Here is a 26,692-nt window from a genome sequence, read left to right as displayed (position 1 = left end):
CCTGCGACATCGAGTCAAATTGGTGATAGAACAGCTTCGGTTATGAAAGAGGTAATGATTTCTTCTTCTCTGTTGTCTATATAGGCCAACAAAAGAACTTACACTGCAGATGCCGCACACGACATGATTGGCTGTACTCGATGAATCGTTAGCAACATGAAACGAAACCCTGTCACAATAGACATTCAAGTTGAAGAGGCCTTACCAGGATGATGTCTGGCAGGTTTCGCCCGTAGCCATCCTGCTAGCTGATGCGGAGGATGCGTGGGGGGAGAGGAAGGCGGGGAGTGGAGAGCCGAAGCCGGCGAAATCGGGTATTTGAGCGGGTTCCAGCTGACCGTGGGCCCAGATTTAGTGCGCCTGTTCGGGCCAGGTTCAACTGAGAACCCGTACTTGAACTAACTTTCCTATCCATGGGTCTACATCTACATAAGCCATGTCGTGCCGTAAGTCTTTTAGATCTAAACATATAAATTCGACAATCTCTTGAATCTCATGTGATTTCGTCTAAGCAGCTCGCCTCTACTTCTGAAGGCCTTATTCTCTGCGAGATACATAGACCGGCATTGAGCCCGGCGAACAAGTGACAGCCTCGGCGTGCGAGAGCTCCCAATTTGGCGAAAGCAAAGTAAAATCATACCGATGAACCAGCGACGCGACCAACATCATCTGCTCCATATATGTAATATTACGACCAATGCAGCCACGAGCCCCTAAACTGAATGGGAGAAAGCAATCTTGAAGCTTCTTGGCGTCATCGTCCATCCACCTGTCGGGCCTGAAAACATCAGGGTCCTGGAAAGCAGAAGAATGCCGATGAAGAGAATACGTAGGGCATAGCACAGTGGTATTTCCCGGGATCCATTCACCCATGATCTCGAGGCCTTGCGGCGGCGTCATGCGTGGCGTGGTTGTAGCACTGGGGGGATGAAGCCGCAGGCCTTCGTCAAGACAAGCCTTCAAGTAAGGCAAATATCTGACTTTCTCATATGGCGCGACTGTGTCATTTTTGTCCAAGACTTTGTCCACTTCGCTGCGAAGCGTTTGGAAACATGATGGGTTCTTGATCAAGAGGTACAAGCAGTTAGTCAATGAGATCCCGGTAGTGTCACTACCAGCATCGAGCATGACAGAGCATTCCGCTATCATTTCTCCAAGGGGAAGCATGTTCATGTTGCCAGACTTATTTTCGAGTAGATATGCAAAGAAATCATCTAGCTTTTCTCCGGCGAGATAACGCTCAACTCTGCGCTTGCATTGTGTGGCGACAATGTGGCCAAATGCATCCCCGTCTTTCCACCGAGAGTCCCAACAGGTCAGAGTCTTCATTGTATTGAACCATTTTGGTAGCCAGGCAAATGGCATGCGGACTTTGTGACCGCCCCAAAGCGACTCACGGAAACGGCATTGATAGTTTTTTCCGTCGGCACCCTGCACCTCATAAAGATCATCGCCTTTCTCCAGCAGCCGGAGATTGGCACTGAGGCCAATATCATTGATGGCATCGATTGTAAACAAATCCATCCAGCGTCGGTGATCAAGGGAAGCGGCAGAAGCTGTCTGGGCTTTTTTGGGGACACACCGACGGTCGTACTGGTCAAGTAGCGCTTGAACGCGGCTGGCGACTTTGTGCTCCCACTTCAATATTGACGTGAGCGCATATCCGGATGCCAGAACTCGGCGCTTTCCGGAGTGTTCTTGCTTTTCACGCGCGTTGGCAAGATGACGATAGGGGCCAGCGCCGGCGTCGTAGTACGGATCTTTGATGATTGGTGTCCCATGGCCGTATATTGCTTGCGCAGCACGAGGGTCGTTAAAAGATAATGCGTTAGGCCCAATTCGAATAATAGACGCTGACTTATGAGCCTCGTGCAAATCTCGGAAACGCCGCAGGCGGATTGAAGCCCAAATCCATGGCAAAAGAGTGATACCGGAAAGTGGCGAAAAATTCTGGAACCGCCGGAGGCGCTTCCTATCCTCGATGTAGGTGAAAAGTAACCAACAGCCGTACAAAATACTGAGTCCAGCTGTGGTCAGGAGTGCTAAAGCAATCAAAAGCATGTTGGCAAAGCCTTCAGAATTGGTTATCCTTCTCCGGAATCATACTAGGGTTTTATATCTTAGTACTATATCTTAGTAGTAACTTCATTAGCGGTTTAAAGAGACAGAAAGTGTCCCGCGATTTGTTCCTCTATAGGAAACTTTCCGTTTTAAGATGTTTCTTCGGTTTGAGGGGCGACATTAGTCACATGAATCATGCTAGATCTGCGACAGGCAACTTCCCTCACCGAGTAGAGGGCCTCGGATGATCTTAGAAGCTTCGCCGGTAAAGAATAATCGACCAAATGGCTGTCACATTTTGCCCCAAACTTTCCATCTTGGGGTGTATCGGTTGCGGGGAGAGACTTTGCGACCCTTACGGTGGGGGTGGGGTCATTCGAAATAGGCAATTTTCCTTATTTAGAATAGCCTCGCCGTGGGCCAAGGCGGTTTACCATTCTATATCGATATGGCGCCAAGTGCTTTCGGGAAATTAATCCAGAAGTGTTATATGAGTCGGACTGAGGCGAATTATGGCTCTCGTTGAAGATAAAGGCAATGCTGTTGAATTTAAATCCCACTGCTACCCCGTGGACCAGGCACTGTACCATTCTACCTGTTCATCATGGATACAACAGTGATTGCCAAGCATTTGTTTGCGCTGGGATGGGAAGATGTCCTTTTTTCTACTCTTCTTTCAAGTGCCGGCTTTATTTGGGCATTCCATACACTCCAGGGACCTTCTACAAAGGAGATCACAAAAACCCTGGACTGGAAACCACAATCTAATCTCAGCAGCCACATACACAATTCTGCGTCTCCGACCTCCGCTAATATCAATGACTTGCTTCCTCGTACGGTAAGAGATCTCTTTTGTAATGTATTTATCGATTTATAGGCTCATCGAGGGAATAGAAACCGAGCGCAGTAGTGTTCTGGGGCTCGCAGGGTGGAACGGCCGAGGTGTTTGCATCTCGCCTCGCTTCCGACCTCATCTCGCGCTTTTCCGTCGAGAGCATAATAGCCGACTTGGAGGACTTCAATCACGTTCATTTAGCCGACATACCGGAGAATGTACCGGTCGTTTTTGTGCTTGCCACTTATGGCGAAGGCGATCCGACAGACAACGCTTGTGCTTTTCTGGATCACCTTCGCGATCGAAAAGCAAAGAATCTACGTCTTGAAAATCTTCACTTTCTCATGTTCGGACTGGGCAACAGCAACTATCAACATTATAACAAAGTGGCGAAAGATGTGGACCAAATGCTGATTGACTTGGGCGCTGAACGAGTTGGGCCGCTTGGAATGGGAAATGACTCCAAAGGCACGACCGAGGAAGACTTTGTCCAATGGAAAGACATGGGTGTTCGCGATTTGGCTCATGCATTTGGATTCAAGGAAACAGCTTCAATTTACAAGCCAATGATCGATATTCTCCCCGTGCAGGGCCTTCGTAGCCTGGGCAATGTTTACCGAGGGGAGCCTCACGGATCATACTTGGCGGTGCCAGAACCTGCAGCTCAACAGATGGCTAACCCCCCTTTGATTCTCCCTGTGGTTAATGCTTATGGGGTAAGCCAAAAAGATGTTCGCGAATTTGTTCATCTGGAATTCAGCTTGGATGATTTCCCATCCATTCAATATGACACAGGGGACTACCTTAGGATCTGGCCTTTGAATCCAGAAGACGAGGTGTCCTTATTGATCAGACTATTGGATCTGACAGAGAAGCGAGATGATATCATTAGCATTACTCCACGTGCAGGAAATCGCCAAAGCAGGAGCAACCTACCGACCCCAACAACCATTGAGAGCCTTTTCCGCCACTACTTGGACATCTGTGGACCCGTGTCCCCTGATTTTCTCATTAGACTGTCTGAGTTTCTTCCGGAGCTCTCATTCAAGCAGCATGTTGAAATGCTATGCCGCGATCATGATCGATTTCGCAACGAGGTGGTTTTGCAGCGGCTGAGACTGACAGAAGTTCTGAGCTTTCTGTCGCCTGAAGAGTGTTCTGCAATTCCACTTTCATTTGTCATCGAGAACCTCAAAAAGCTTCAACCGAGGAGCTATTCTATTTCGTCCTCAAGTCTGGTGCAACCGCGTCGTATGGCTGTGACGGCCCTTGTTCTGAGTGACCGGATGCCTGAAACTGCTCCATCAGCCGCCGCACCTCGGACATTTAAAGGTGTGACGACGAATTACTTGCTAAATTTAAAGCAGCAATGGTGTGGGGACGGACGAGCAGACAAGCATCTAAGCTCCAGATACATGTTGGCAGGACCTCGCGGGATGCTGCAAAGTAGCAAAATCTTTGCTCAAATCCGGCCTAGCAAGTTCAAATTGCCCACAGCGCATGATACTCCAATAATCATGATCGGTACAGGGAGTGGTGTCGCCCCTTTCCGTGCGTTTTTGCAGGAGCGAGCTATGCTGAAGGAGAGAGGTGCGCGGGTTGGAAAAACCGTTCTGTTTGTTGGTCATCGACATCCAGATGAGGATTTTCTCTATTGCAACGAATGGGAAGCGGCCCGGCTCAGTCTTGGTGATCAGTTCAAGCTTTACACGGCCTTTTCTCGATGCGACCAACAGCCAAAGCAATACGTTCAGGATGTTCTCAAAAGAGAAATTGAGATTGCATTGGAAATTTTGGCCAATGACACGCGGGGGGTCATGTACATTTGCGGATCATCTGCAATGGCAAACTGCGTCAAAACTTGCGTGAAAAAGGAATACGCTCGTTTGGTTGCAGAGAATGGTGGGCTTATTGACGCCGATGCGTGGTTGCAGAACCACAAACATGCTGGGCGCTTGCTCGAAGATTCGTGGGGATAAGGGTTTGGAGAAAACATTGCAAAATAATATCACACTACAAAAAAGCACTGCATTTATTTTCTGGAGGAGTACATTTAGTTAGTTCTCATCAATTTTTTCAGCAAAGAAAGGAAATTAACATTAATAGGAGTGTTACTAGTATCGATGATCGTAGCGCAAAAAGATCCTCTTGACATGGCAAGCTGCGATTGACTCAAACCAGCATCCTTCTCCAGTTCCAAGTAATGGCAACCAAACTAACAAGTAGAGCACCCAAGACCATGCTTCCCCTACCACTATCTCCCTTTTCTTCGGATTTCTTCAAATTCTTGAATGGAACAGTACCTTGCAACGATCTAGCTGGAATAGGCAGACAGTCTAGCTTCGTCGCATGAATCATAACCGCGGACGATTTGTTGAGAAGCATACTCTGCAAGTACGGAAGCATAAGGATCAAAATCTTGTGCTTCAATGTTGCTTTTGCCTCAATACGTGTCAAATCACAAGCTGAATGCCAGATATCACCAATGCGTGGCTGGACAGTTGTCTGCCAATCTTGTAGACAGCGACGAATGTCTTCGGGTTTGCGTGAAGTGGACTTGGTCAATTTCGCAAGATAGTTGGCAAGCATTGCACAATTTTCGATAGCCGAGTTAGCTCCTTGGCCCATGTTTGGGGTCATCTGTAAAAGTGTTATAATGAAAGGATTAACAGCGAGGGCTTGAAGACACACCTTATGCACAGAGTCCCCAACACAAACCATACGGCCATAGAACCAATGCTTGTACAAACATTCCTCCAAAGCAAGCATATTCCGGAAAATGGCCCTCTCGTAGATTTCTGAGAATCGCACAGACCTAGTCACTGGCATTGAAAGAAAGGGAATGACGTGCTTGTTCATGTCATTCTGGTCGAACCGCGGAATTTCAGACCCGTTGTATTTCCGATTCATCTTCGTGAAGAGGAACCACCAAACCCGCCCTTCTGCACCGACCACAGCGAGGAAGGAGTATCCTTCGGCGTAGGTTCGGTGGACTTCTCCTGGGTTTAGTCCTGGGGTTGCGGGGGCTATGCCGAAGACGCAGTTGTATTCGGAGATCATCGCTACGTGATGTTAGCTAATGGCAAGGAATATAGGAGAGATTGTTGAGGGACTGATATACTTGTTTTCTCTTTTTTGACTTCGGCTTGGAGACCGTCTTCCTCCATGCTCTTCCATATCGACTGTCTCACGGTGCTTCGAACACCATCGGCTCCTACAACCAGGTCGCCTTCATACACGGATCCATCTGCACAGTGAACACGGACACCATCTGGGAGATTTTCGACGCTGACGGTCTTCTTATTGACCATGACTCGGTCCCGATGATCTCCAAGCTTGCTGTACAGTTTCTCCAAAACGCGCTGGCGATCCATAAAAGCAGAGCAATAACCATGTCTACTAAGGCTTAGTCAAACAACTCGGGCATCTAACTCAGTCAATGCTCTCACCTCTTCTCAAACTCCACAGGAGCATCATCCTCCGCAATAAGCTTGCCATCCCCAGACCAAAACCAGCATTTCCGAAGCGGCTGCACCCCCTCAATCAGATCATCGAAGATCCCCAATTGATCCAAAATCCTTGACCCATTCGGCATCATCCCAAGTGCAGCGCCCTCCTGAGGATGAATTTCGTCTCGCGTCTCAAGAATCACAAAATCAATACCATTCCTGAGCAGGCAATGCGCAAGCGTTAAGCCGGCAATACTCCCGCCCACAATCACCACTTTTAAGTTAGATGACTCCATGATGCCTTATATGGTCGAATGTTGAAGCCAAGGGATGAGCAAAACAAAAGAAAACACAAAAAGAAAAGACAGAAACGCGGAATCTGGAAATCGCGCTGGGCGCCTAGTTTCCATATTAGGTCAGCTGTCAGCATGCGGCAGATGGTCCACAGTAATCTACTAGTGGGAAAGTTTTTTCAGGTACATGTTGTTTTGACTGGCAGGGTATCGCACATAAGGAACGGACTAGCCCCATTTATCTAGAACGGGTGCCTTATTGGCCAATCCACCTTTCAGCCTTAGACTAGCCCCCACCCCCGAGGTTCTGGGGCCCATAGGGCACAGCTACGGGGATCGTGCGTTTATTGGTAGTGCATTCAAGATACCCAGATAAGACTAACGCGCGGGCGTGAATGTGGGCCCAAGCCACGGATCACTTGGCTTTCGAGGACAGTTTAGAAATTGGTGGGACCCAATGCAAGGCATGAGGATAGCAATGCTTTATCCTATAAATTTATCAGTGCTCCCCGGCCCTCCTTTTGCGTTTCTGGCCTTAGAAGCGACCATTTCCGACGTCAATTTCACAGGTCCCCATATTCTAGTTGTAAACTCGGGAATGGCGAGCTAATAGTGAGGCCAAACTAGGCCTCAGAAGGCTAATCTACTATATCAGCTGAAGCCGATCCACCAGCTTCACTGCCAAATCGTCGGACACCACCAATATATTTTATTCATCAAGGTCGCGTCGGGTAGGCAACTCGGTGCAACAGCTACGAGCAGGAAACTACGGTACTAGTAACTGTGATGCAACTCAGTTGATTCAAACATTAACGGCCGGTGGAATTTTGATTACAACAACTAAAGACGGAGTATTCGCTATGGTAAAATATTACCAGCGCCACGATTCCCCATTGCCAACCCGGTTCTTCCTGGGCCACTTCGACCGCTGACAGACATCAATGTCACTCCTGTGGACGTCGAGCGAGAACTCGAACCGTCACAGAGAATTTTTGCCCAAGAAGGTCAAGATCTCCTTCGCAATTTGCTCAAAATCCGTCTCGACAGCAAAGTGCCCCGCATCGATCAATTTGACATCCGCCTGTGGCAGATCTCTCTTGAACGCTTCAGCGCCCGGCGGAATAAAGAACACATCGTTTTTGCCCCAAATAGCAAGAAGAGGGACGCTCGATTTTCGGAAGTAGGCGTGGAAGTCTTCATAAAGAGCCACGTTGTTCTGGTAATCCATGAACAAGTCCAACTGGATGTCCTTGTTCCCTGGACGCTCGATCAAAGCGTAGTCAAGATGATACGACTCTGGGGCAATACGGCTGATATCCGGAGAGCCATTCTCGTACTGGAACTTGGTTATCTCCAGAGTGAGCATAGCCTGCGCAACCTTGGCGCGGTTTTCGGGTGCGTTGTTGCTAGCCCACAGTTCTTGAATAGGACCCCAGACATCGCCGAAGCCCTCGGTATAGGCGTTTCCGTTTTGGGTGATGATGGCTTGGATCGAGTCTGGTCGCTGGAGGGCGAGTCTCAAGCCGATCGGTGCGCCGTAGTCGAAGATGTACATGGAGAATTTGCTGATGGCGAGCTTGTCAACAAACTCGGCCAGAGTAGTTGTCAGGTTGTCAAAGGTGTAATTGAAGGTTGATGGTGTTTCGGTAAATCCGAATCCTGGAAAATCTGGCGCTATCACGCGGTATTTGGCTCCCAGAAGAGGGATCAAATTGCGATATTGGTGTGAGGTGGATGGGAAGCCATGGAGTAGCAGAATTATGGGAGCATTCGGTACTTGGCTTTGCTCTCGATAGAAAACCTTGACGCCAGACGCCAGGAGGACGGTCTTGTTCTCGGTCATGCCCATTTTTGGAGGTAAGGTGCTTGAGTACGTAGTGTAGAATTTAGAAGACTTTGTGGAAAGCCAACACGATGAGGGGAGAAGTCATTTATACAGCTCGGTCGCTTCCAGATTGCTAATCAATGGAGGTGCAAACACCGGGATCTTCGGGGACCATCTTCAGCTTCCGTAGATGTCAACCGAAGCTTTGATTTGAGCCACAAATATGCCATTGTCTCCCGGCGACGGTGATGCAAACACTCCCTGTCAAAAGTTAGCGCTCACGTCATCCGTCGTTCAAAGATCTGCATTGGGACGGGAAGCATGGATGTGATTGGGCACGCGTGTTTGTACCGTGGCTGTTTACCGCCTGGTCAAACCAAGCAAACCCAGCAAACGAGTCTAGAAACACCGTGGCCGGGGTTTGTTTGGTTTGCATTTGCCCGGATCCAGCCTATCCTGCACAACTAGAATTTGGAATAGGCGTTGAATGGAATGGAATACGGACGAATGCTTTGAAATCGTTCCATGACGAGCCCCAACTATCGTCCGAATGCTAGACTATCGTCCGAATGGTCTCATCGCTCGACAACTACATCGAGGATATATTTAACCGACGGTCATCCCCTCCCTGTCCTTCCTACTATCACATTCCAGTTATCCCAGCACTCAGTATTATTTGTACGTACTGCGCTAGACTTTGACAATTAGCACAGATCCTATCTGAACAACCCAACAAACTCCCAACATGTCGGCCACCATGAACGCCATCGTCATTAGCAAGTTTGGCGGTCCCGAGGTACTTGAGTACAGAACGGTTCCCAAGCCGACCGTGCGCACAGGCGAGGTCCTCATTGCTGTCAAATCCTTCGGATTAAATCACGCCGAAACGCATATGCGCAAGGGGGAATGGGACGAATGGAACCCTGTGACGGGGCTGGAATGCGTCGGCGTCGTCGACGCTTGTCCGGGCGGAGAGTTCCACATTGGAGAGACCGTCGTCGGTGTGATGGGTGGCATTGGTAGAAACCGGCCCGGTGGCTACGGCGAGTTTGTCGCTATCCCTGCCACCAATGTCATTGCCGTCCAGACGACCCTGCCGTGGGAGCAGCTTGCCGCCATCCCCGAAGTTTACATCACCGTCTGGTCGTGCCTCTTCACGGTTCTCGACCTTCAGCCGGGTGAGACGCTGCTGATCCGAGGTGCTACGTCCACCCTCGGGCAGGCTGCTGTGAAACTTGCTGTTCATGCGGGTGCCAAGGTATCTGCGACCACTCGCCGAAAGGAGAGATTCGACTTGCTGCGGGGGATGGGTGCGACAGAGACACTCATCGAACAGCCCGAGCTCGACGCACACTGCTCAACCGAGTACGATAAAGTGTTGAATCTGGTGGGCAACCGTGCTCTCCTGGAATCTATTAATTTGACGAAGACCGGCGGGCGGATGTTGCAGGCAGGCTGGCTGGGAGGCTTGGAGCCGGTCGAAGCTTTCAATCCAATGCTGCAGATGAAATCCGGGGTCCATTTCAGCCTCTTCCACAGCAAAGAGTTGGGCACGCCCGGCTTTCCGTTCTCGAAAATCCCTCTGCAGCGTATTATTCAACAGATCGAAAAGGGGGAGTATGATGCCCAGCCGGCGTACGTCTTTGGTTATAATGAGATTCATCGCGCACATGAGCTCCTGGACTCTGGAGATGCCGGAGGGAAAGTTGTGGTCACGAGATACTGATTCAGGGCCCATGAACAAGGAGAACGGGGTGTGGCACATCCACCTTCTAGCTCTGGAACTAATTTTGACGATGTACTCAGTAGGGACCCATGTTTTCGGTGATAATTAAAAAGTCTTGCCCAGTAGCTAGCTCTAATATGTTAATGACGCAAAAATCATGAGGTTGTTTTCAATTCCTTCTGTCCTATAGTCGTTGTCTTGTAAAATCTATTGATTGCCCACCGACGTTCAACTATATGTTTCAGACCCCCTAACAAATTATTTAACTCTACACTCCATGCATTAATTATTTATCTCCCTCTACCTGTTCGCCCTGATACCTAGTAGAATTAGATACTGGACTCGACCCGCCAGACTTATCGTACAAGTTTGTACTTCAACTGTACGAATTCGATCAATGCGCCTCGAGCCCAGTGATTATTATTAGTCCTGTTGATCTATCTAGTAATGTACATGGCACCCATAAATGTCTCTATCACTCTCAACCGATTTCCACACTGCCCTCCGGCACACCCTGCCGGCTGCGCAGCCTGCGCGCAAAGAACTGCATAACGGGCAGCATCTCATCACGATTCGAAGGCATGCCATCGCCCTTCCTCGCATACCGACTCAGCTCCACAAACTCAAACACCTCTTTCGTCCTGCGCACCGCCGAATCCGAAACAACCAATGAATCCCGGCCCGCAACGAGCAACACCGGCGTCCGGTTCTTCGCACCGCCCGACTGTCCCGACAGCGCAAAGGGCGCGCCAATGGAAACCACCCCGCCCATTGCTTCGCGTTCTGTCTTCCCCAGTGCCCGCGCAAGCGCTAACCCAACCATCCCGCCCTGCCCGAGCCCCAGCACCATGATCTCCCTTGGGCGGTAGCCGCATTTACCCATCAAGGTGTCGCGCACGACGTCATCGGCTAATATTGCCGTGGCGCGCGCAAACCCGGAGTCCATGTCGAGCGCCCCCGTGGACGAGTCGAAGGAGACATCGTCGCCCCAGTGGAAGCCGCCCAGGTCGAAGGGGAGCGGGGCCGGCGCTTGCACGGTGACGATCGTTGTCTCCGGGAGGTGGAGCGCGCGCGCGAAGGAGGTGAATCCCGCGGCGGTGTCGCCGAGGCCGTGGAGGAGGAGTAGGATGTTTGGTGCTGGGGTCTGGGCCGGGCTGGGCGGGTTGGTGATGGTGAGGGTGAGGGCCGAGGAGAAGTCGGATTGGAGGGGCGGTTTGATGGGCATGTTGTGGTGGTGGTGGCTGTACACTTTGTCTATTTGGAGCTGGACGGAAGGACCACCGCGGTGTGGCGCAGCTGATGGAGGGGCTGACGAGGACAGTGGATTGGTATTATGGTCGGTATGGCCGTGGTATCGTGGCTGCCTGCGGGATCAACATTGGCCAAGACATTGACTGGGCGGCCATTCAGGATGGCGTCTCGAGTAAAATCATGACATCGATTGTTTCATGATGGCCTAGTAATATTGCATGGCGGCATCTATACTTCCAGAGGTATGGAGTATCTCAGCCAAGATATGGCCTTCTTGGGAGGTATTTGGGGGCGTAGAATACCTCAATTGATTTTCCACTGCCTCTATGACAGAGACTGTCGATGTCCTCCCTCTGAACTCCGTGCTCAGCCTAGAATCGTCCCTCCGTCGTGTCGGATTAGTGTGGCTGGTGAATACGAAACCAACCCCACTCCACAGCCACAACGACGGCACACGTGAAAGTACGTAATAGGATTCTAAGAACAGAAACAGATCAATAGCGGCGTCAATTCAATTATGCTGGGAATCCGCTATACGCTTCAATTCCCACCGCTAGTTGATTCCATTGCAAAGACATCCGAAACCCCAGGTCGAGACCGGCCGGATCGCTCATAGGGCAGATGGACAAGCCTCGGAGTGGAAGCTTGGGTTTCTTGGCTCGGGGGTTCTTGGCGTTGGGCGATGATCATGCAATTATGCATGTGCTGGTACTGTACATCGGCAGGACCGCTAGTTGACAGTAGTTCGTCGGGCTCTTCGGGCTGTGTATGATTCTAGGGCGGATCAACGCCAATAATAATAATATACTTCGTGTTTCAACACGGTCCTCATGGCGGTACCTAGTAAGGTCCCCACCATCCCCTGTAACGCGCCACCGGATGATACGGAGGACGCCACTTACTTCCACGGGGGACGCTGTGAATGGGCAATGGCCATGCCCCTCACTCAGGCCGGATCCTCACCCTAGCAACCCCTACGATCTGCCCACTAGCGAGGCCCAAATACCGATGCAGCCCTGCGAGCCGTGGTCTAGCTGCCCCATGGAGGGGCCACTGGCGCCTATCAACAAACACGCAGAGCCAGTGGGACCCGGCTGAGACAGAGAGAGCTCCTGATGAGATGGAGGAGGGGTGTCTTCTGGAGTCTTCTGTCGTCAGCGGTTGTTTGTTTGCGCTGCCTATAAGATCCCCGTCCTCGCCCCCCCTTCTGGGTTCTTTCTTTCTTCATCACTCGACTCTCTTCATACCTCTCTATCTGACCACTTTTCAATCACCTTCTTCTCATATTCACAATGGTTTTCGGCTGGGGTACGTCTCGCTCGGCATGTCCCCTGCATCACCCCTGCAGCATGCACATGTACCCGTCTGCAAGATACTGACGATCGACGCAGGCGAATCCGATGATGCTCACCGTCAGGTGTACGGTGGAGAGCAGCACGAGAGCCACTTCTCGCACGAGCTCATCGCCGGCGCTGCCTCGTTCGAGGGCATGAAGCTGTGGGAGGACCACCAGCGCAAGGAGGGTATGTATACAATACATCCCGATCATCACGGATCATCGATCAATCGTCGCTAACACCACCCCCCTCCAGGCAAGCCCGTCAGCCACTCCTTCGCCAAGGAGGCCATCGCCGGCCTGGTCGGCGCCGAGGTCGACAAGCTGGCTGAGACCAAGGGCATGGATGAGGTGGACCGCCTCAAGGCCCGCGAGCACGCCAAGCGCAACGCAGAGCACATGTACGATGAGCACTACATCCGGGAGCAAGGTGCGGATGAGTACGACCCCCGCCGCTATGGCCGCCCCCAGCACCAGCAGCGCCGCGGCTGGTAAATGCGAGGCATGGATGAATGACCTGCTACCTTGATGAGAAATATTGAACTTCTCTCTCTTCTGTACAGAGACAAGACAATGAGAACAATGCCTTTGATGGACCTGCTTGGTGATGATGTAGATGACGTAGACTGTAGTACATGACAATTTTCCGAGAGTTCAGTCCGACAGGGCTGCTTTCGCCAGCTCGTCATCGTCAGTGAGAACCGCCGTCACATTCCTACATTCCAATCCAGATGTAGACCCAGTCACCATCGGGGACTTGCTGGCTCGAATAGCGGGTGTGCGAATACGCTGGCCATTGCAATTGAGACGGCGGCGTTGGCAGACGTGGGTGATTAGAGTACAATAATATCACGTCGCGATTGTGTACATGGGAGTGTTTTTGTCGTTGGAAAGTGACGCCAACTCGACATACTTGAATGCCTCAGGCCGGCACGCCATGAGCCCAGCGCAGCACGTGCGCGGTCGGAAGCTTTGATTGCTTCGATGGGGACCGCCGCAAGTACCGGGTACCAGGGAATGGCCAAGGCGCTTGCGCTGCTCAAGTACCGGGTACATCACTTTTTTCATCCACCGGGGGATCTTGATCTTCGTCTTTCCTGGTTTGCTGCATCCTCCTCTTCCCACCCCACTCACTCATCCGGTGGCCCTCGATTATTATTCTCCGACCGCGTGGGGATCGTTCTCATCTTTTATCTCCTGCCCCGTTCACCTCTCCCGCCCAGCTCGTCCAGTCGTTTTCGGAGATCATGCCGTGAAGCTGCTGGCCCACGATGAAATTCGCCAAGTTGGTTTGCTCCTCCCCAAATGAACATTCCGGTGGCTGACCCAACTCCCCCGTTCAGAGAGCTAGAACAGGAACTTGTTCCTGAATGGCGGGCTAAGTATCTGGACTACAAGGTACGCTTTTCTCTCCGTGCGCCACACCCTCAAGCTTTCGGACCTGGTTGCCAACCGTGACACACCCGCATATAGACCGGCAAGAAAAAGGTCAAGGCCATCACACGCGCTCTGCACAAGGCCCAGCGCAGTCCTTACACCCCGTCCCTCGGAGCACCCACCCCTTCCTCCAAGGGCGCTTCACGTCCCGACAACCTCACGCCATCCAACCCGGATAAGTCTCTCGACCAACCCCGATCGAATACCAACTCGCGCTCCACGCCGAATCCACGAGCCGAAAGACAGCCGTTGCGGACACCAAAGTCGCGCCCCTCACCGCACGTGGGGAACCGAAGCTATGGGAGTATCATCGCGACGCCGCCTCTCCGCGGGCAAGGGTCGGACGCCGAATCGTTTGAGCTCCCAGACCCGGCTATGGACCCGGAGGAGGAGTATGTACCTCTGGAAGACGATGCCGGTCGCTCCAATGGGGTGAAAGCACCAGCACCGATCTTGCCCAGACGCGCGACGTTTGGAAATCTGCCTGCGCGCGATGAACCGGCCGAGCGAAGGCTGTCTGTAACTCAACAGCAGTCTTTCAACAGCCCAGGGGGCGGTGCTTCGAACAAAAGTGATTCGGGGAATCGCACCTCCACCCTTCTCCGCCGTGTCTTTTCCAACGCCGAGGGAGCGTCTCCGGGGAAGCGGACAACACAATCCAATTACCACCCCGACGTGGAGAAGCGACAAGATGAATTCTTTGCATTTCTGGATAGCGAGCTATCCAAGGTCGATTCTTTCTATGAGATGAAGGAGGAGGAGGCCGCGGAGCGCCTACAGGTTCTTCGCCAGCAGTTGCATATCATGCGGGATCAGCGGATTCAAGAATTCATGGCTGCCAAAAAACGAACCACCAGGGGTGATGTGGCTGAGATGCGCGCACGGCCCAATGGATTTGGAAAATTCAATGGCCGTCTCAAAGATACACTGACCGGAAAACCCCGATTTGGCAAGAACTCGGAGGCTTTGGCGGAGATGGCAACTCCAGGGTTGCATGAGCGGGATCACGATTTCATTGTCAACCGCAGGGACTTTATGCGGCGAAATGACCCGCAGAACGAGGTGTCCTACCGCACAGCCAAAAAGAAGCTCAAGCATGCCCTCCAAGAATTCTACCGTGGAGTGGAGCTCTTAAAAGGATATGCTTACTTGAACCGAACCGCCTTCCGCAAAATCAACAAGAAGTACGACAAAGCAGTCAATGCCCGTCCTCCTCTCCGATACATGTCGGAAAGGATCAATAAGGCATCATTCGTTCAGAGTGAGGCGCTTGAGAGTCTGATGGTCACTTCCGAAGACTTGTATGCCCGCTATTTTGAGCGAGGCAATCGCAAGATCGCGGTATCGAAGCTACGACACACAATCACGAAATCCGGGGATTACTCTCCTAGCACGTTCCGCGCGGGTCTGATGTTGATGGCCGGCGCATTGTTCGCTATCCAGGGACTGGTCTATGCTGCTCAGCATCTAAGAAATGGAGATCCCGAGATCCATACCCGCACCAGCTATTTACTTCAGGTCAGTACCCTCCTTATCTATCATGTCCACAGCTGACGAGAAAAGATTTACGGCGGGTATTTCCTTATCACGTTTCACGTCTTGCTCTTCTGTGTGGATTGCATGATTTGGACAAAGTCTAAAATCAACTACGCATTTGTTTTTGAATATGATACTAGACACACACTGGAGTGGCGTCAGTTGCTAGAGGTAAGCACAGTGACCAGACAACAAACATTTGGTGTTCTAATATGGCCCTCAGATTCCGTCCTTCTTCGTTTTCTTGCTGGGCCTCTGCATGTGGCTCAACTTTTCATGGACGAATGCCATGTACATCTACTGGCCTGTCGTGCTTATTGGCATCACGCTCATTGTTATTTTCTTGCCGGCTCGTATTCTTTACCATCGGAGTCGAAAGTGGTGGGCTTTTTCGAATGTACGCAACCCTTCTTTTTGACTCTTGACTATCATGACTGACCCATGCAGTGGCGACTTCTGCTTGCCGGGATTTACCCAGTTGAATTCCGTGATTTCTTCCTTGGGGACATGTACTGCTCTCAGACCTATGCGATGGGGGTAAGAAACTACCCTTCCTTTGCGCCAAGGAATTGCTAACTCCATAATAGAACATTGCGCTTTTCTTCTGCCTTTATGCAGCACACTGGGATAGCCCATCTCAATGCAACTCCTCGCACTCTCGACTGCTGGGATTCTTCACCTGCCTCCCCTCAGTATGGCGCGCTTTCCAGTGTATCCGTCGATACTTGGACACCAAGAACGCGTTCCCCCATCTTCTCAATCTGGGCAAGTACATATTTGGTGTCCTCTACTATGCCACCTTGAGCATGTATCGCATCGACCGTGACATGCGGTACCAGGCCTCGTTCATCACTTTCGCTCTCCTCAATTCCGTTTACACCTCTGTGTGGGATCTGATCATGGACTGGAGTTTGGGCAACCCGTACTCCAAGCACCCATTGCTCCGTGAGGTTCTCGCCTTTCGCAAGGCGTGGATCTACTACGCAGCCATGGTGGCCGATGTGGTCATCCGCTTCAACTGGATCTTCTACGCCATTTTCGCGAATGAAATCCAGCACTCCGCCGTGCTCAGCTTCGTGGTCTCTTTCACGGAAGTCTGCCGCCGTGGCATCTGGTCCGTCTTCCGTGTCGAGAACGAGCATTGCACGAATGTGCTTCTTTTCCGCGCCTCGCGAGATGTGCCCCTTCCATACGAGGCCTCTGCATTTGTCAGAGCCACCCCAGCCGTCGACGGCGGCGAGTCTCCTGAGGATATGCAGCTCCGGGAACAGCCTATGCCCGCCACGCCACTCTTGCCCCCGGACGACGTCGAGCACAGCGCGTCCTCGAGGCCGAGTCTTCGAGCACGTCACCGGCAACCCTCGGCGGGTATTGTCCGTGTCGGTACGGCCCTCGCCTCTGCGCACGCTCAGGACTTCCAGCGACGCCGTCTTCCAACTTACTACTCGAGTAATTCCATGGCGCCCCGTGACTTGATTCGGGACGGGGATGATACTAGTGATGAAGACGAGGAACTAGATGCCATGACTGATGAAGATTCGGGGCTTACCGCGGATGATACCCATCATGATCAACGTTCTACTGCTGAGTAGCACTGGTCCATCATTTGCGGTGCCGTTGTTTCGTCTCTGAGATTGGGGAGCTCATACACATAGATTACTTAATTAATTCAAATAAATATTGCCCCCAACCACAATTCTGTTACTCCAGACCAGAACAGAACAGAACAAAATGTATACATCTGTTATCTTATCGAGTGTGGAGGAGAACCACGTGATGCACGTCACATGGCCCAAACCAGCTAGTCATCCGCACCTCATCATCGTTGCCTCTGCTTTACTTCCCGTCAGCCTCGCCCCATCAACTTCCCCCCCCCCTCATCCATTCTGTTCCCACCCTACCGCTCATCGATCAGATACCAGACGGCCTGCAAACAACCATGGCAGCGAATACCCGCTACGAGCCCGCTCCACAACGGGACTCTTTCGAGGACCGCCCGTACACCCAGGCGCCGCCTTCGTACCAGGCGACGGACGACTTTGCCACGGAACCGCGCAGCGAAGGGGACAATGTCCCGGATGATTTCAAGGTATGACTTCTCGTCTGAAGAGTGTTGGGTTTGGGATGTGGTAGATGGAGATTAAGCTGACATGTGCGTCTTTGCTCGTATAGTTCGGCGGGATGGTGGCGGAGGCTACCATTGATATCCGAATGCAGTTCGTGCGGAAGGTGTACTCGATCTTGTAAGAATATACCCTCTCTCATAACATCCAGCCATGACTTCCCAGAGCTGTGAACAAGATCACCCTAAAACGATCACCTCAACTAACACCGACCTCTCCAGAACCGCGCAAATCCTCCTCACCACGGTCCTCAGCTCCATCTCTTTCTTCAACGACACCTACCGCACCTGGATCCAGTCCAACTTCTGGCTCATGATTATCTCCATCTTCGGCGCGCTGGGCTTCATGCTAGCAACGTTCTGGAAGCGCAAGTCCTACCCGGCCAACCTCCTCTTCCTGACGGGATTCACCGTGCTGGAAGCCTACTCCATCAGCGTGGTGACCTCCTTCTACGACGCAAGGGTTGTCGTGCAAGCCCTCGTCCTGACGCTGGGTATCTTCGTCGCTTTGACCCTCTTCGCATGCCAGACGAAGTACGACTTCACGAACTGGATGCCCTACCTCTTTGGCGCGCTGTGGTTCATGATTCTCTTTGGCTTCGTCGCCATGTTCATGCCCTTTAACAGCGGGGTTGAGATTGCGTATGGTGTCGTCGGTGCACTGGTGTTTTCGGGGTATATCCTCGTGGACACGCAGCTCGTCATGCGGCATTACCATGTCGAGGAGGAGATTGCGGCGGCTATCTCGCTGTATCTGGATGTGCTGAATTTGTTCCTGTCTATTCTGCGCATTCTGAATGGGTCGAACAATAACTAGACAGAAAGGGAGAGCATGTTGATGGTTGGCGGTTTGGTGAGGATGGATGTTCAGAACGAGGAGCGGGTTTTTCTCTCGGACAAGAATGGTTTCTCTTTTGGCGTTTCTTTTCTGTTTACACACGTATGACATTACAGTCACACCTCGCCCCAACTGTTTAGTCTCTTAGCCTTGATCAATCTATATCTTTACGAGCATTGCTGAACTGTCATTTGCGACAGTCTCCCCCCACGAAACTGGACATAGATTTCCATGCACCCCTGAATACCCGAAAGCACATCAAGCTAACATCAAAATAATCTCATTAAATTGGAAGATTAGAGACATGCAGAAGAAAGTAACGAAAAAAGCCGCCAATGTCAAGAACTCGCTCCAGACGCCAGGATGCCAAGGAGAGAGATTTGCCCAATCAAAACAGAACATCTATGGCGTCAACCATCAACGCAGCCAAGAAAAAAAGTAAGATCCCAGCCAGTATACAGAAAAGCAGATGATCCAAAATGATGGATATTATCCAACAATACCTGATTGTCAGGGACAGAACTATACACGCATCGAGCTATAACTCAATGCGAGGCGATGAAGAACGTGTTCGTGATGAGACACACCACCATGACCAAAAGCCCGTAACACGCTAGGGCCAGACTGAGAGGGCGGAGGAGTGCCTTGCGCCAGTGACGCGTGGAACGAGGGAGTAGACCGCTTCCCGTCAGTGAGCGGGACAAAGAGCCCTCACCATTATCGTCCGGTTCCTCGCCTTCGTCAGACAGCTCATCGACTGGTTCGTCGTCGCCCTTCATTAAGCAACGGTGAGCGGGCGAGTCTGGGGAAGAGATCTTGTAATAGAACAAGCCCGGGAGAATAAAGCTGATGCTCGTGCTGCCGGTGCTGCCTACGTACGCGAGCACGGCTTCCAGTGAGGACACGGTCATGGCCACGATGTAGCTCAGGATGAGGATGGTGGTGGTGATGATCGAGAAGCGGAGGTCACTCATCGGCTCCGGGGTTCGGTGCCCGCGTGGGCCCAGCAGGGGATGTCGGTGCGGAGAGCCCTCAGTACCGGCGGCGTTAGACCGGGGGCGCCATTTGAGGACGGCGTCGACTGAAGCTCGGCATGGGTGGCACTGAAGTGGGTAGGAGAAGACGACGAGCATCACAATCGCGGCGCGACCAATGGTGGCGGCCACACCTGGCGGATACATGCCCACAATATTGCCACCGACATTGTTTCCGAAAGAGAGATATCCCGTGATGGCCACGAGGATGTAGGTTGCGGCAGCACCGCCAATGCTGGCGAGGACAACGCTGGTCGTGCGGAAGTGGCTGTTGTTGCGGATTTCGTTGAGAATAGAGAACATCTAAAATGCTCGGTTAGAAGACTCGCACGAAGAAAGAACAATGTTGCAGACGTACATTCTGATGGCATGTAAATGCAAAAACAATGACCGGAAGACTGCTCAGGGCCGGTACTGGGCCAGCCCAATGAATCCCGCGGATCGGACCCCGGTCTGCCTTGGTATCTCCCTTGATGAAATGGTACACGACCAGAACGACCAGATAGGCCATGGACACCAGGGCCGCGATGCTAGTGTACTTCAAGGAATCCAATCGGCGCAGGTAGGAGAGTGGGATCACAATCAACCTAATAACCATCAGTTAGCATGATAATCAATCCAGACCTCTGACAACCACATACATGAAAGCTGTCACCCAGAAATGACGATCCACCAAGAATTCGTAGGCGGGATCGCCGCCTATGAAGCCCTGAACCACGCCCGGCATGAGATCACCGATAATGATGAGATAGCTCACACCGACTCCGAAGCATTTGATGGCAATGGCCGCGTCAAAAACGACCGCAGCATTGGGGTATGTTAACTGCGAGAGCGCGAAGAAGGAAGCACTGCCCCGGTCGAGATACTGCGCACAGCGCGACTGGAGGTAGAGGCCGAACCCCGCGGTAACGCCCGACCACAGAATCACGCAGACGCCGAGGGAAATTCCCATATGTGAAATTGCTAGAGGCATTGCCAGCACGCCTGCCCCGATGACTAGAAGATAGAGGAATGTTGGTTAGAAAATGTCTCGTGGAGTTCAGTCTGATCTCGAACTCACTGGTATTGACCAGGTTGATCACACTGCTGGCCCAGCTGGCTTCACCCGCGACACCGACTCGCTTTCCTCGGCTTGCACGCCTGTTGAATCAGTTAGTGACCGAGCCCGTTGAGAAGCAGGCCAGCATCTTTACATACCATCGCCAAGGGGCATTTGGCCCTCCAGCTGGGCCAATACCGACGGTCGCCTCCTCCTCCATGTTGTGTAGGATAGAGAAATATTATGAAAGACAGCTAATTATGGATCGAAGGGCATCAACCACATAATAGCGACCGCAGCCAGCGGGAGGCGCAGCAGAGACAGACAAGAGAGGCAGGAACGGGAGATCTGGCGGAACAGAGAGGAGAAAAGATAAGGAGTTCGTTTCCTTATCACCTGACTGACCCATCCTTCAAAGTCTCTGGCCATTGCGTGATACTGATTAACTAACCACATACTTGAACTACAGCTTTGACTGTCCCCATCCCTTCTGCGACAGTAGTTGAATACTCTCCTCCTCCACGGCCTGGTGGTCCGACGCCGTATTGCCTGGCCGATCGCCTGGTCCCTCGTCCATGAACGGCTTTACCTCCCGCACTGTCTTGGACACCTCGAGAATCGTGCCTCCCTCTACAGCAAACTGTGTCCCGCGACCACTCCGGTCTCCAATAGTCTCACTAACCTGATCCTGCTGCACCAGCGCCAGCATCACCTCCGCCACCTCCTCGGGCGTCACCCACGCGTCAGCTTTATCGTCAACCATGACCAATTTCTCTGGGTGATCCGTCCACAGGGGCGTCTTGATGACTCCGGGTGCCACCGCTGTAACGCGAATTCCAAACTGCTTGTCGAGTTTGGCCAACGACCGCACCAGGCCGTTGATCGCGTGCTTGGTGGCGACGTAGACCGGGGCAGCGAATGATGGATTCTGTCCGGCAATGCTAGAGATGTGGACAATGTGTTTTGAGCGGCCGCTGTCCCGGTGATGGAGGAAGTGGCTAATCGCTAACTGCGTTGTGCGGATGGGGTGGGTGATGTTGATGTCTATCAGCGCGTACCGGCCGCCGGCGGGCGAGTCTTTGCTTGCCGAAGAGCCGGGTGGGCGCCAGAAGTTGCTCCAGTGCTGTGGATAGTTCGGGATGGTCAGCGAAACGTCCACGAAGTAGATGGTTTTTGTAGCTTGAAAGGCCAACGTACCGGCTCGTAGACTCCGGCGCCGGGGCACACGATGTCAAGCTCTCCGAATTCTTTCTGCGCGACTTCAAACATCCACTCTAGCTGCATCCAGTCCCTTACATCGGTCTTCTGGAATACCGCTCGCGCTGATGGGCCGCGTGAATGCTTGTCAACCAGCACCTGGGCCTCCGGGCGTAGGGCTAGGTCTGCGATGAGGACATTGCATCCATGTTCCAGCAGTAACTTTGCAAAGCTGAGGTTGATTCCTAGGGGAGAGTGAGCAACTATGAGACTGCTACTATGTACTGTCCAGAGAGCCACATACCAGAGCCCGCGCCAGTTACGAGGGCAGATTTGCCGTTGACTGAGACAGCCATTTCTTCAGAGGTACTACAGGACAGTTCAGTCTGGGGCCTGTGGTTCTTTTATGGCAAGGTGGGACTATCCGCTGGAGAATGAGTCCCTCTGCCCCGCAGATTCTCCATTAACCGACACGGTAGGTCAGCCGACAACTCGGTGAGGTCTCCGAGATCTAGTTACTTAAAACAGTAGATGAAGTATAACAACTATGAGGTTCCTGAAAGTAGCAATCATGTTCAATCCAAGTCCCGATCAACATCACGGTGGAACATCACCCCCGAGAAATGCTCGCCACAATTACCCCTTTCAGGTTAACCACCCTTCTTCCGTCGGGTTCATTGCTTTTTGTGGCACTGCCATCGCAGAACTCAACCTTTGATAGAATTTAATTGCCTTTTTTGCCTACATCGACCCCGCCTCCAAGTATTACAAGCATATGCTCGGCACTCTTTAAATAGTTTCCTAGAGCTCGAGACGTGCTGATTATTTCTGCTATTTCACTTACCGACTCTATAACTCGGCAAAAAGCCGGCCGAGGGGTCGGGATGACCTCATGCTGGAGCTGGAGCCATCCCACTACATTACCCAGAATGGAAATCGGCCCGCCCGAACTGGCTGTGTGGGTATTATCAGCAAATCAGAGCGCGCACATTAGTAGCAAACTAAGCCTAGAAACGCAGTCTCCCGCCTTAGTCGGATGGGTTTCCATTTACGGTATCCTAGCCACCGCCATACACTTCTTTGCCGCTGTGGATCACGGACACATATAAACAGGAGGCACAAGCCAGCGGGGGAAAGCTGTCCGTCTTATTTTGAGCATCACAAACTGAAATATGGCTTCCAAACTTCTCTCCAAATCCGCCGTGCGCGCGGCGTCGACGACCGCGTCGCAGACCACTAAGGCTGCTGGTGATATTTCCTCAGTCTTCCCTTCTCTAAGAGCGGACTACCAGCCCGAGCCTCTTCCACCGCGATTCCGCGACCTCAAGATGAGATTCTTTGAAAAGAACCAAAAAGCACTAGAACAAAGTTGGAAGAGACTGCTTCCCAGACTGGAGGAGGAAGTCGAAAAGATCAAGTCGAAGGGCAGCGACGTATGTGATCTGATAAATTGTATGCACTGCTCCAGTACTGACAAAAATTTAATAGATTATTCCATCGGTTGACTATGCCGATGTGGTCTCCGGCAAGGTCTCTGAAGCCGCACTCAAGGAGATCAAGCACCGGGGCACAGTGGTTGTTCGCAATGTACTGCCCCGCGACCAAGCCCTGGAATACAAGCAGCGAATCCGAGACTATGTAGCTGCAAACCAGGAGCGTGTCAAGGCATTTCCGCCCGACTCGCCAGCCGTGTACGAGCTCTACTGGACACCATCGCAGACCGAGGCTCGGGCACACCCGAAGGTGCTCGAAACACAGCGCTTCCTGCAGTATCTGTGGCATTCTTCTGACCCCTACAGCAAGCTGTCAACCTCTAATCCGCTTTCATATGCGGATCGACTACGTATCAGGGACCCGGGTGACTCGGAATTCACCCTCGGACCGCACATCGACGGCGGCTCGCTGGAGCGCTGGGAAGACCCGGAGTATTCGCGTGTGTACACAAAGATTCTCGAAGGCAACTGGGAACAGTATGACCCATGGGACGCGAAGCACCGCCTAAGCGCCCAGATGGATCTGTACAACGGCGCCGGCGCCTGCTCGATGCTGCGCTTCTTCCAGGGCTGGCTGTCCATGTCCGACACCGGGCCCGGCGAAGGCACGCTGCATGTATGCCCGATGCTCATCCACAGCACAGCGTACACGATCCTGCGGCCGTTCTTTGACACGAAGAGCCTCCAGCCTTTGCAGGACGCTACCTTCCCAGGCTCGGTGCCGGGAGCGTGCCAGGAATATAACCCGGTCACGCACCCGCACCTCGATCTGGAGACGACGATGGTCTCGGTGCCGCAGGTTGAGCCTGGGGACTTTGTCGCGTGGCACTGCGATTCTCTGCATTCCGTGGACAAGGAGCATCGCGGTACAAACGACTCCAGTGTGCTATATATCCCCGCCACTCCGTTGTGCGACATGAACGTCGACTATCTTATCAAGCAGCGCCAGGCTGCGCTTTCTTACTCTCCGCCATGGGATTTCCCTGGTGCTGGTAGTCCCGGTGAGATGGGCTTCAAGGGCGCTATGGACTGGTCGTCGCTCAACCCTGAAGGCCAGCGTGCTATGGGGCTGGGTGATAAGCCATGGGAGATTACGGATGCTATGACCGAGGGCGAGAAAGAGGCTGTGCGGTCAGCTAACAACAAGTGCTTCGGAGTGTAAAGACACGATTATATACCAACGATCATTTCCTTGGGCGTTTAATGCGATGTCAATTTCTTTTCTGTGCATATGCAAATCCCACGTAATCTAATGCGGATTTTAAGCCTAAAGCGTCTAGCGCCGCCTTGCTGTCTTCGACCCGTTCTCAGTTCGGCCCCTGATGTTTCTATAAATTTCCGACTGAGTTAGTTAGCACAGCCATACAAAGCGAGCCAACCGCCGGATCTCAAGACTGATTTACTTCAGCATTGGAGCTCCGAAAGGAATTTCAATAATGTGGATTAAATAATAGGAATATGAACAATGCTCAGACATCGGTATCAGTGAGCTGATAGCCAATCGGACCTTTCTGGTAGTTGTATTCGGTGGTGGTGTTGTAGTTCCAGAAGAAGTCTAAGTATTGGGGATATGAGGCATTGGTACCGCATTTCTCATTGAACTTGGGGGTTTTGTCGATCATAGTCGAGTATTGAGCCAGCGGGCACGAATAACCGGGTCCACTCTGGCACGAGGTCCACGGCACGACAGCCTCATTTACCACTGCACGGACGAAGACGCCAGCCTTGCTCACAGCAGTGGCATTGCAAGTAATGCGCTCCAAGGTAAGATGACCGCCCATTGGGACAATATCGGCGGCACGGTAGGTGCTGGGAAATTGAACGGTGTCACTAGGAAGGTGGCTATCAGGAATATCAATTCCCAAAGCAGCGACAACGGGGGTAATGTTGGCATCGTGGGCACTAGGTGGCTATTAATATGGGGGTCTCGACCCAAAATAAAAAGAAGGGATGCGGGTCGACTGACAAGCTCCAGAACATCGATCCGGATTTTTTAGGGCCAGATTCCATCAAGACACGAGTCGCGTTGGCAAACACTTGGCCCGTAGCAATTTGGTATTCGCTACCAGGTCTGCAATAGGAATGATTAGTGATGAATATGGAAAAGGCTCAGAGAAGAAAAACATACCCGAAGCAGTAATAATAGGCCAGGTCGAAAATGTAACCATAAGAAACCCATTCATCCGATGTGAATGCATCCGCCCATGGGGTGTAGGCTCGGACATTAAGCTCAAAGGCAGCCATTTCTAATTGAGGAATGGAGATTAGTATGAGGTCGGAAGAAAGGGAAAGAATGAGAGGAATCATACGCATCAACTCCAGAACATCCGAAGCGGTAAGATTAAGCCCGGGGTTTTGCTTATTGAATCGGGCTGCGGCTACGTGGAGTGGCGGCAATGTCGCAAAAAAGCGCTCTATGTAGCAGGTATCATAATTGGTATCCGCAGCACAAGATGGCGTTAAGCTATCGGCACCCTGGGTCGCAGCCTCGGGAATAATGTTGATCGCCGCATTAGTAGAGTAATTGTAGCCAAAGAAGCCCTGGCCAAAGTAGCGCGCAGTCTCAATCACCCGCTCGTAACCAGAGGTGAAGATGGGCACCACAGACTTGCCGTCCCATAGGTGACCATAGCGAAGGCGATACTCGCTACCCCGAGAAAAGGCATCAAGAAGACCTGCGTACGGCCCAGTGGTCGACTCCTGGGAGTACATCGACTCATCTTCGACGTAGTAAGTCCATTCGTTCATAAAAGCAAGGTCTCCAGCCCAAGTAGAAACATTCGAGGCCTTCATCTTGCTCAACACCTTCGTATAGTCGTCCCCAAACATGGCCGCATCTGGATAGCGCTCGCCATGGCGCATCAACAGAAAGGCTTGATCGACCTCACAACCGGCAGGGGTGTTTCTATCCACACCGTATGACACACGATCGGAGTAAGGAGCGAGACTACTCATATACTTCAATAGATTGTATCCATCGTGGAACGTCTGCGAGAACTGCTTCTCTCCGAACTTGGGATATGCTTTCGAGTTTGCAGAGGCCAGAGAGGCCAAAACCAAGCCAGACGCCAACAAAGAGAGGTTCAGCATTTTGGAGAGGAGATCGAATAGCGTTATGCCGACTCGAGATGCTAATCGGAAAATTTTGATTAAAAGATCATATTTCAGAACAAGGGCGGTTTTATTCTAGTGTTTTGTACCTGCGCATCAGGCGCATGAT

The 26,692-nt window shown here is 52.0% G+C and overlaps 12 protein-coding genes across 12 annotated transcripts; 6 read left to right on the top strand and 6 right to left on the bottom strand.

Moving 5' to 3' along the window:
• Positions 1–537: 537 nt before the first annotated feature.
• PFLUO_LOCUS5493 (uncharacterized protein) lies at positions 538–2,061 on the bottom strand (the record flags this gene model as incomplete). The annotated part of the gene is made up of 1 exon (XM_073782945.1): positions 538–2,061. One exon carries the CDS (start codon positions 2,059–2,061, stop codon positions 538–540), a length of 1,524 nt encoding a protein of 507 aa, XP_073639549.1.
• A 1,179-nt stretch (positions 2,062–3,240) lies between these two features.
• PFLUO_LOCUS5492 (uncharacterized protein) lies at positions 3,241–4,875 on the top strand (the record flags this gene model as incomplete). The annotated part of the gene is made up of 1 exon (XM_073782943.1): positions 3,241–4,875. One exon carries the CDS (start codon positions 3,241–3,243, stop codon positions 4,873–4,875), a length of 1,635 nt encoding a protein of 544 aa, XP_073639548.1.
• Positions 4,876–7,617: 2,742 nt separating this feature from the next.
• Positions 7,618–8,487, bottom strand: PFLUO_LOCUS5491 (uncharacterized protein; the record flags this gene model as incomplete). The annotated part of the gene is made up of 1 exon (XM_073782942.1): positions 7,618–8,487. One exon carries the CDS (start codon positions 8,485–8,487, stop codon positions 7,618–7,620), a length of 870 nt encoding a protein of 289 aa, XP_073639547.1.
• A 721-nt stretch (positions 8,488–9,208) lies between these two features.
• On the top strand, positions 9,209–10,189 carry PFLUO_LOCUS5490 (uncharacterized protein; the record flags this gene model as incomplete). The annotated part of the gene is made up of 1 exon (XM_073782941.1): positions 9,209–10,189. One exon carries the CDS (start codon positions 9,209–9,211, stop codon positions 10,187–10,189), a length of 981 nt encoding a protein of 326 aa, XP_073639546.1.
• A 481-nt stretch (positions 10,190–10,670) lies between these two features.
• PFLUO_LOCUS5489 (uncharacterized protein) lies at positions 10,671–11,414 on the bottom strand (the record flags this gene model as incomplete). The annotated part of the gene is made up of 1 exon (XM_073782940.1): positions 10,671–11,414. The coding sequence occupies one exon, from the start codon at positions 11,412–11,414 to the stop codon at positions 10,671–10,673; it is 744 nt and encodes a 247-aa protein (XP_073639545.1).
• A 1,318-nt stretch (positions 11,415–12,732) lies between these two features.
• Positions 12,733–13,271, top strand: PFLUO_LOCUS5488 (uncharacterized protein; the record flags this gene model as incomplete). The annotated part of the gene is made up of 3 exons (XM_073782939.1): positions 12,733–12,748; positions 12,832–12,963; positions 13,033–13,271. The coding sequence occupies 3 exons, from the start codon at positions 12,733–12,735 to the stop codon at positions 13,269–13,271; spliced, it is 387 nt and encodes a 128-aa protein (XP_073639544.1).
• A 776-nt stretch (positions 13,272–14,047) lies between these two features.
• On the top strand, positions 14,048–17,341 carry PFLUO_LOCUS5487 (Xenotropic and polytropic retrovirus receptor 1; the record flags this gene model as incomplete). The annotated part of the gene is made up of 7 exons (XM_073782938.1): positions 14,048–14,061; positions 14,120–14,174; positions 14,250–15,731; positions 15,777–15,920; positions 15,973–16,146; positions 16,197–16,286; positions 16,337–17,341. 7 exons carry the CDS (start codon positions 14,048–14,050, stop codon positions 17,339–17,341), a joined length of 2,964 nt encoding a protein of 987 aa, XP_073639543.1.
• A 347-nt stretch (positions 17,342–17,688) lies between these two features.
• PFLUO_LOCUS5486 (uncharacterized protein) lies at positions 17,689–18,688 on the top strand (the record flags this gene model as incomplete). Its single annotated transcript, XM_073782937.1, has 3 exons — positions 17,689–17,838; positions 17,922–17,992; positions 18,094–18,688. The coding sequence occupies 3 exons, from the start codon at positions 17,689–17,691 to the stop codon at positions 18,686–18,688; spliced, it is 816 nt and encodes a 271-aa protein (XP_073639542.1).
• A 566-nt stretch (positions 18,689–19,254) lies between these two features.
• PFLUO_LOCUS5485 (uncharacterized protein) lies at positions 19,255–21,002 on the bottom strand (the record flags this gene model as incomplete). Its single annotated transcript, XM_073782936.1, has 5 exons — positions 19,255–20,046; positions 20,102–20,330; positions 20,385–20,739; positions 20,804–20,883; positions 20,941–21,002. The coding sequence occupies 5 exons, from the start codon at positions 21,000–21,002 to the stop codon at positions 19,255–19,257; spliced, it is 1,518 nt and encodes a 505-aa protein (XP_073639541.1).
• Positions 21,003–21,245: 243 nt separating this feature from the next.
• Positions 21,246–22,335, bottom strand: PFLUO_LOCUS5484 (uncharacterized protein; the record flags this gene model as incomplete). Its single annotated transcript, XM_073782935.1, has 3 exons — positions 21,246–21,905; positions 21,980–22,224; positions 22,284–22,335. The coding sequence occupies 3 exons, from the start codon at positions 22,333–22,335 to the stop codon at positions 21,246–21,248; spliced, it is 957 nt and encodes a 318-aa protein (XP_073639540.1).
• Positions 22,336–23,151: 816 nt separating this feature from the next.
• Positions 23,152–24,634, top strand: PFLUO_LOCUS5483 (uncharacterized protein; the record flags this gene model as incomplete). The annotated part of the gene is made up of 2 exons (XM_073782934.1): positions 23,152–23,412; positions 23,468–24,634. The coding sequence occupies 2 exons, from the start codon at positions 23,152–23,154 to the stop codon at positions 24,632–24,634; spliced, it is 1,428 nt and encodes a 475-aa protein (XP_073639539.1).
• Positions 24,635–24,941: 307 nt separating this feature from the next.
• Positions 24,942–26,562, bottom strand: PFLUO_LOCUS5482 (acid phosphatase pho5; the record flags this gene model as incomplete). Its single annotated transcript, XM_073782932.1, has 4 exons — positions 24,942–25,374; positions 25,439–25,543; positions 25,601–25,718; positions 25,782–26,562. The coding sequence occupies 4 exons, from the start codon at positions 26,560–26,562 to the stop codon at positions 24,942–24,944; spliced, it is 1,437 nt and encodes a 478-aa protein (XP_073639538.1).
• Between the last annotated feature and the right edge of the window lie 130 nt (positions 26,563–26,692).

This window comes from Penicillium psychrofluorescens (assembly GCF_964197705.1).
Source record: "Penicillium psychrofluorescens genome assembly, chromosome: 3".
Taxonomy (NCBI): domain Eukaryota; kingdom Fungi; phylum Ascomycota; class Eurotiomycetes; order Eurotiales; family Aspergillaceae; genus Penicillium; species Penicillium psychrofluorescens.
The sequence above is the reverse complement of the archived record's forward strand: the minus strand, read 5'-3'. Positions and strand labels throughout refer to the sequence as shown.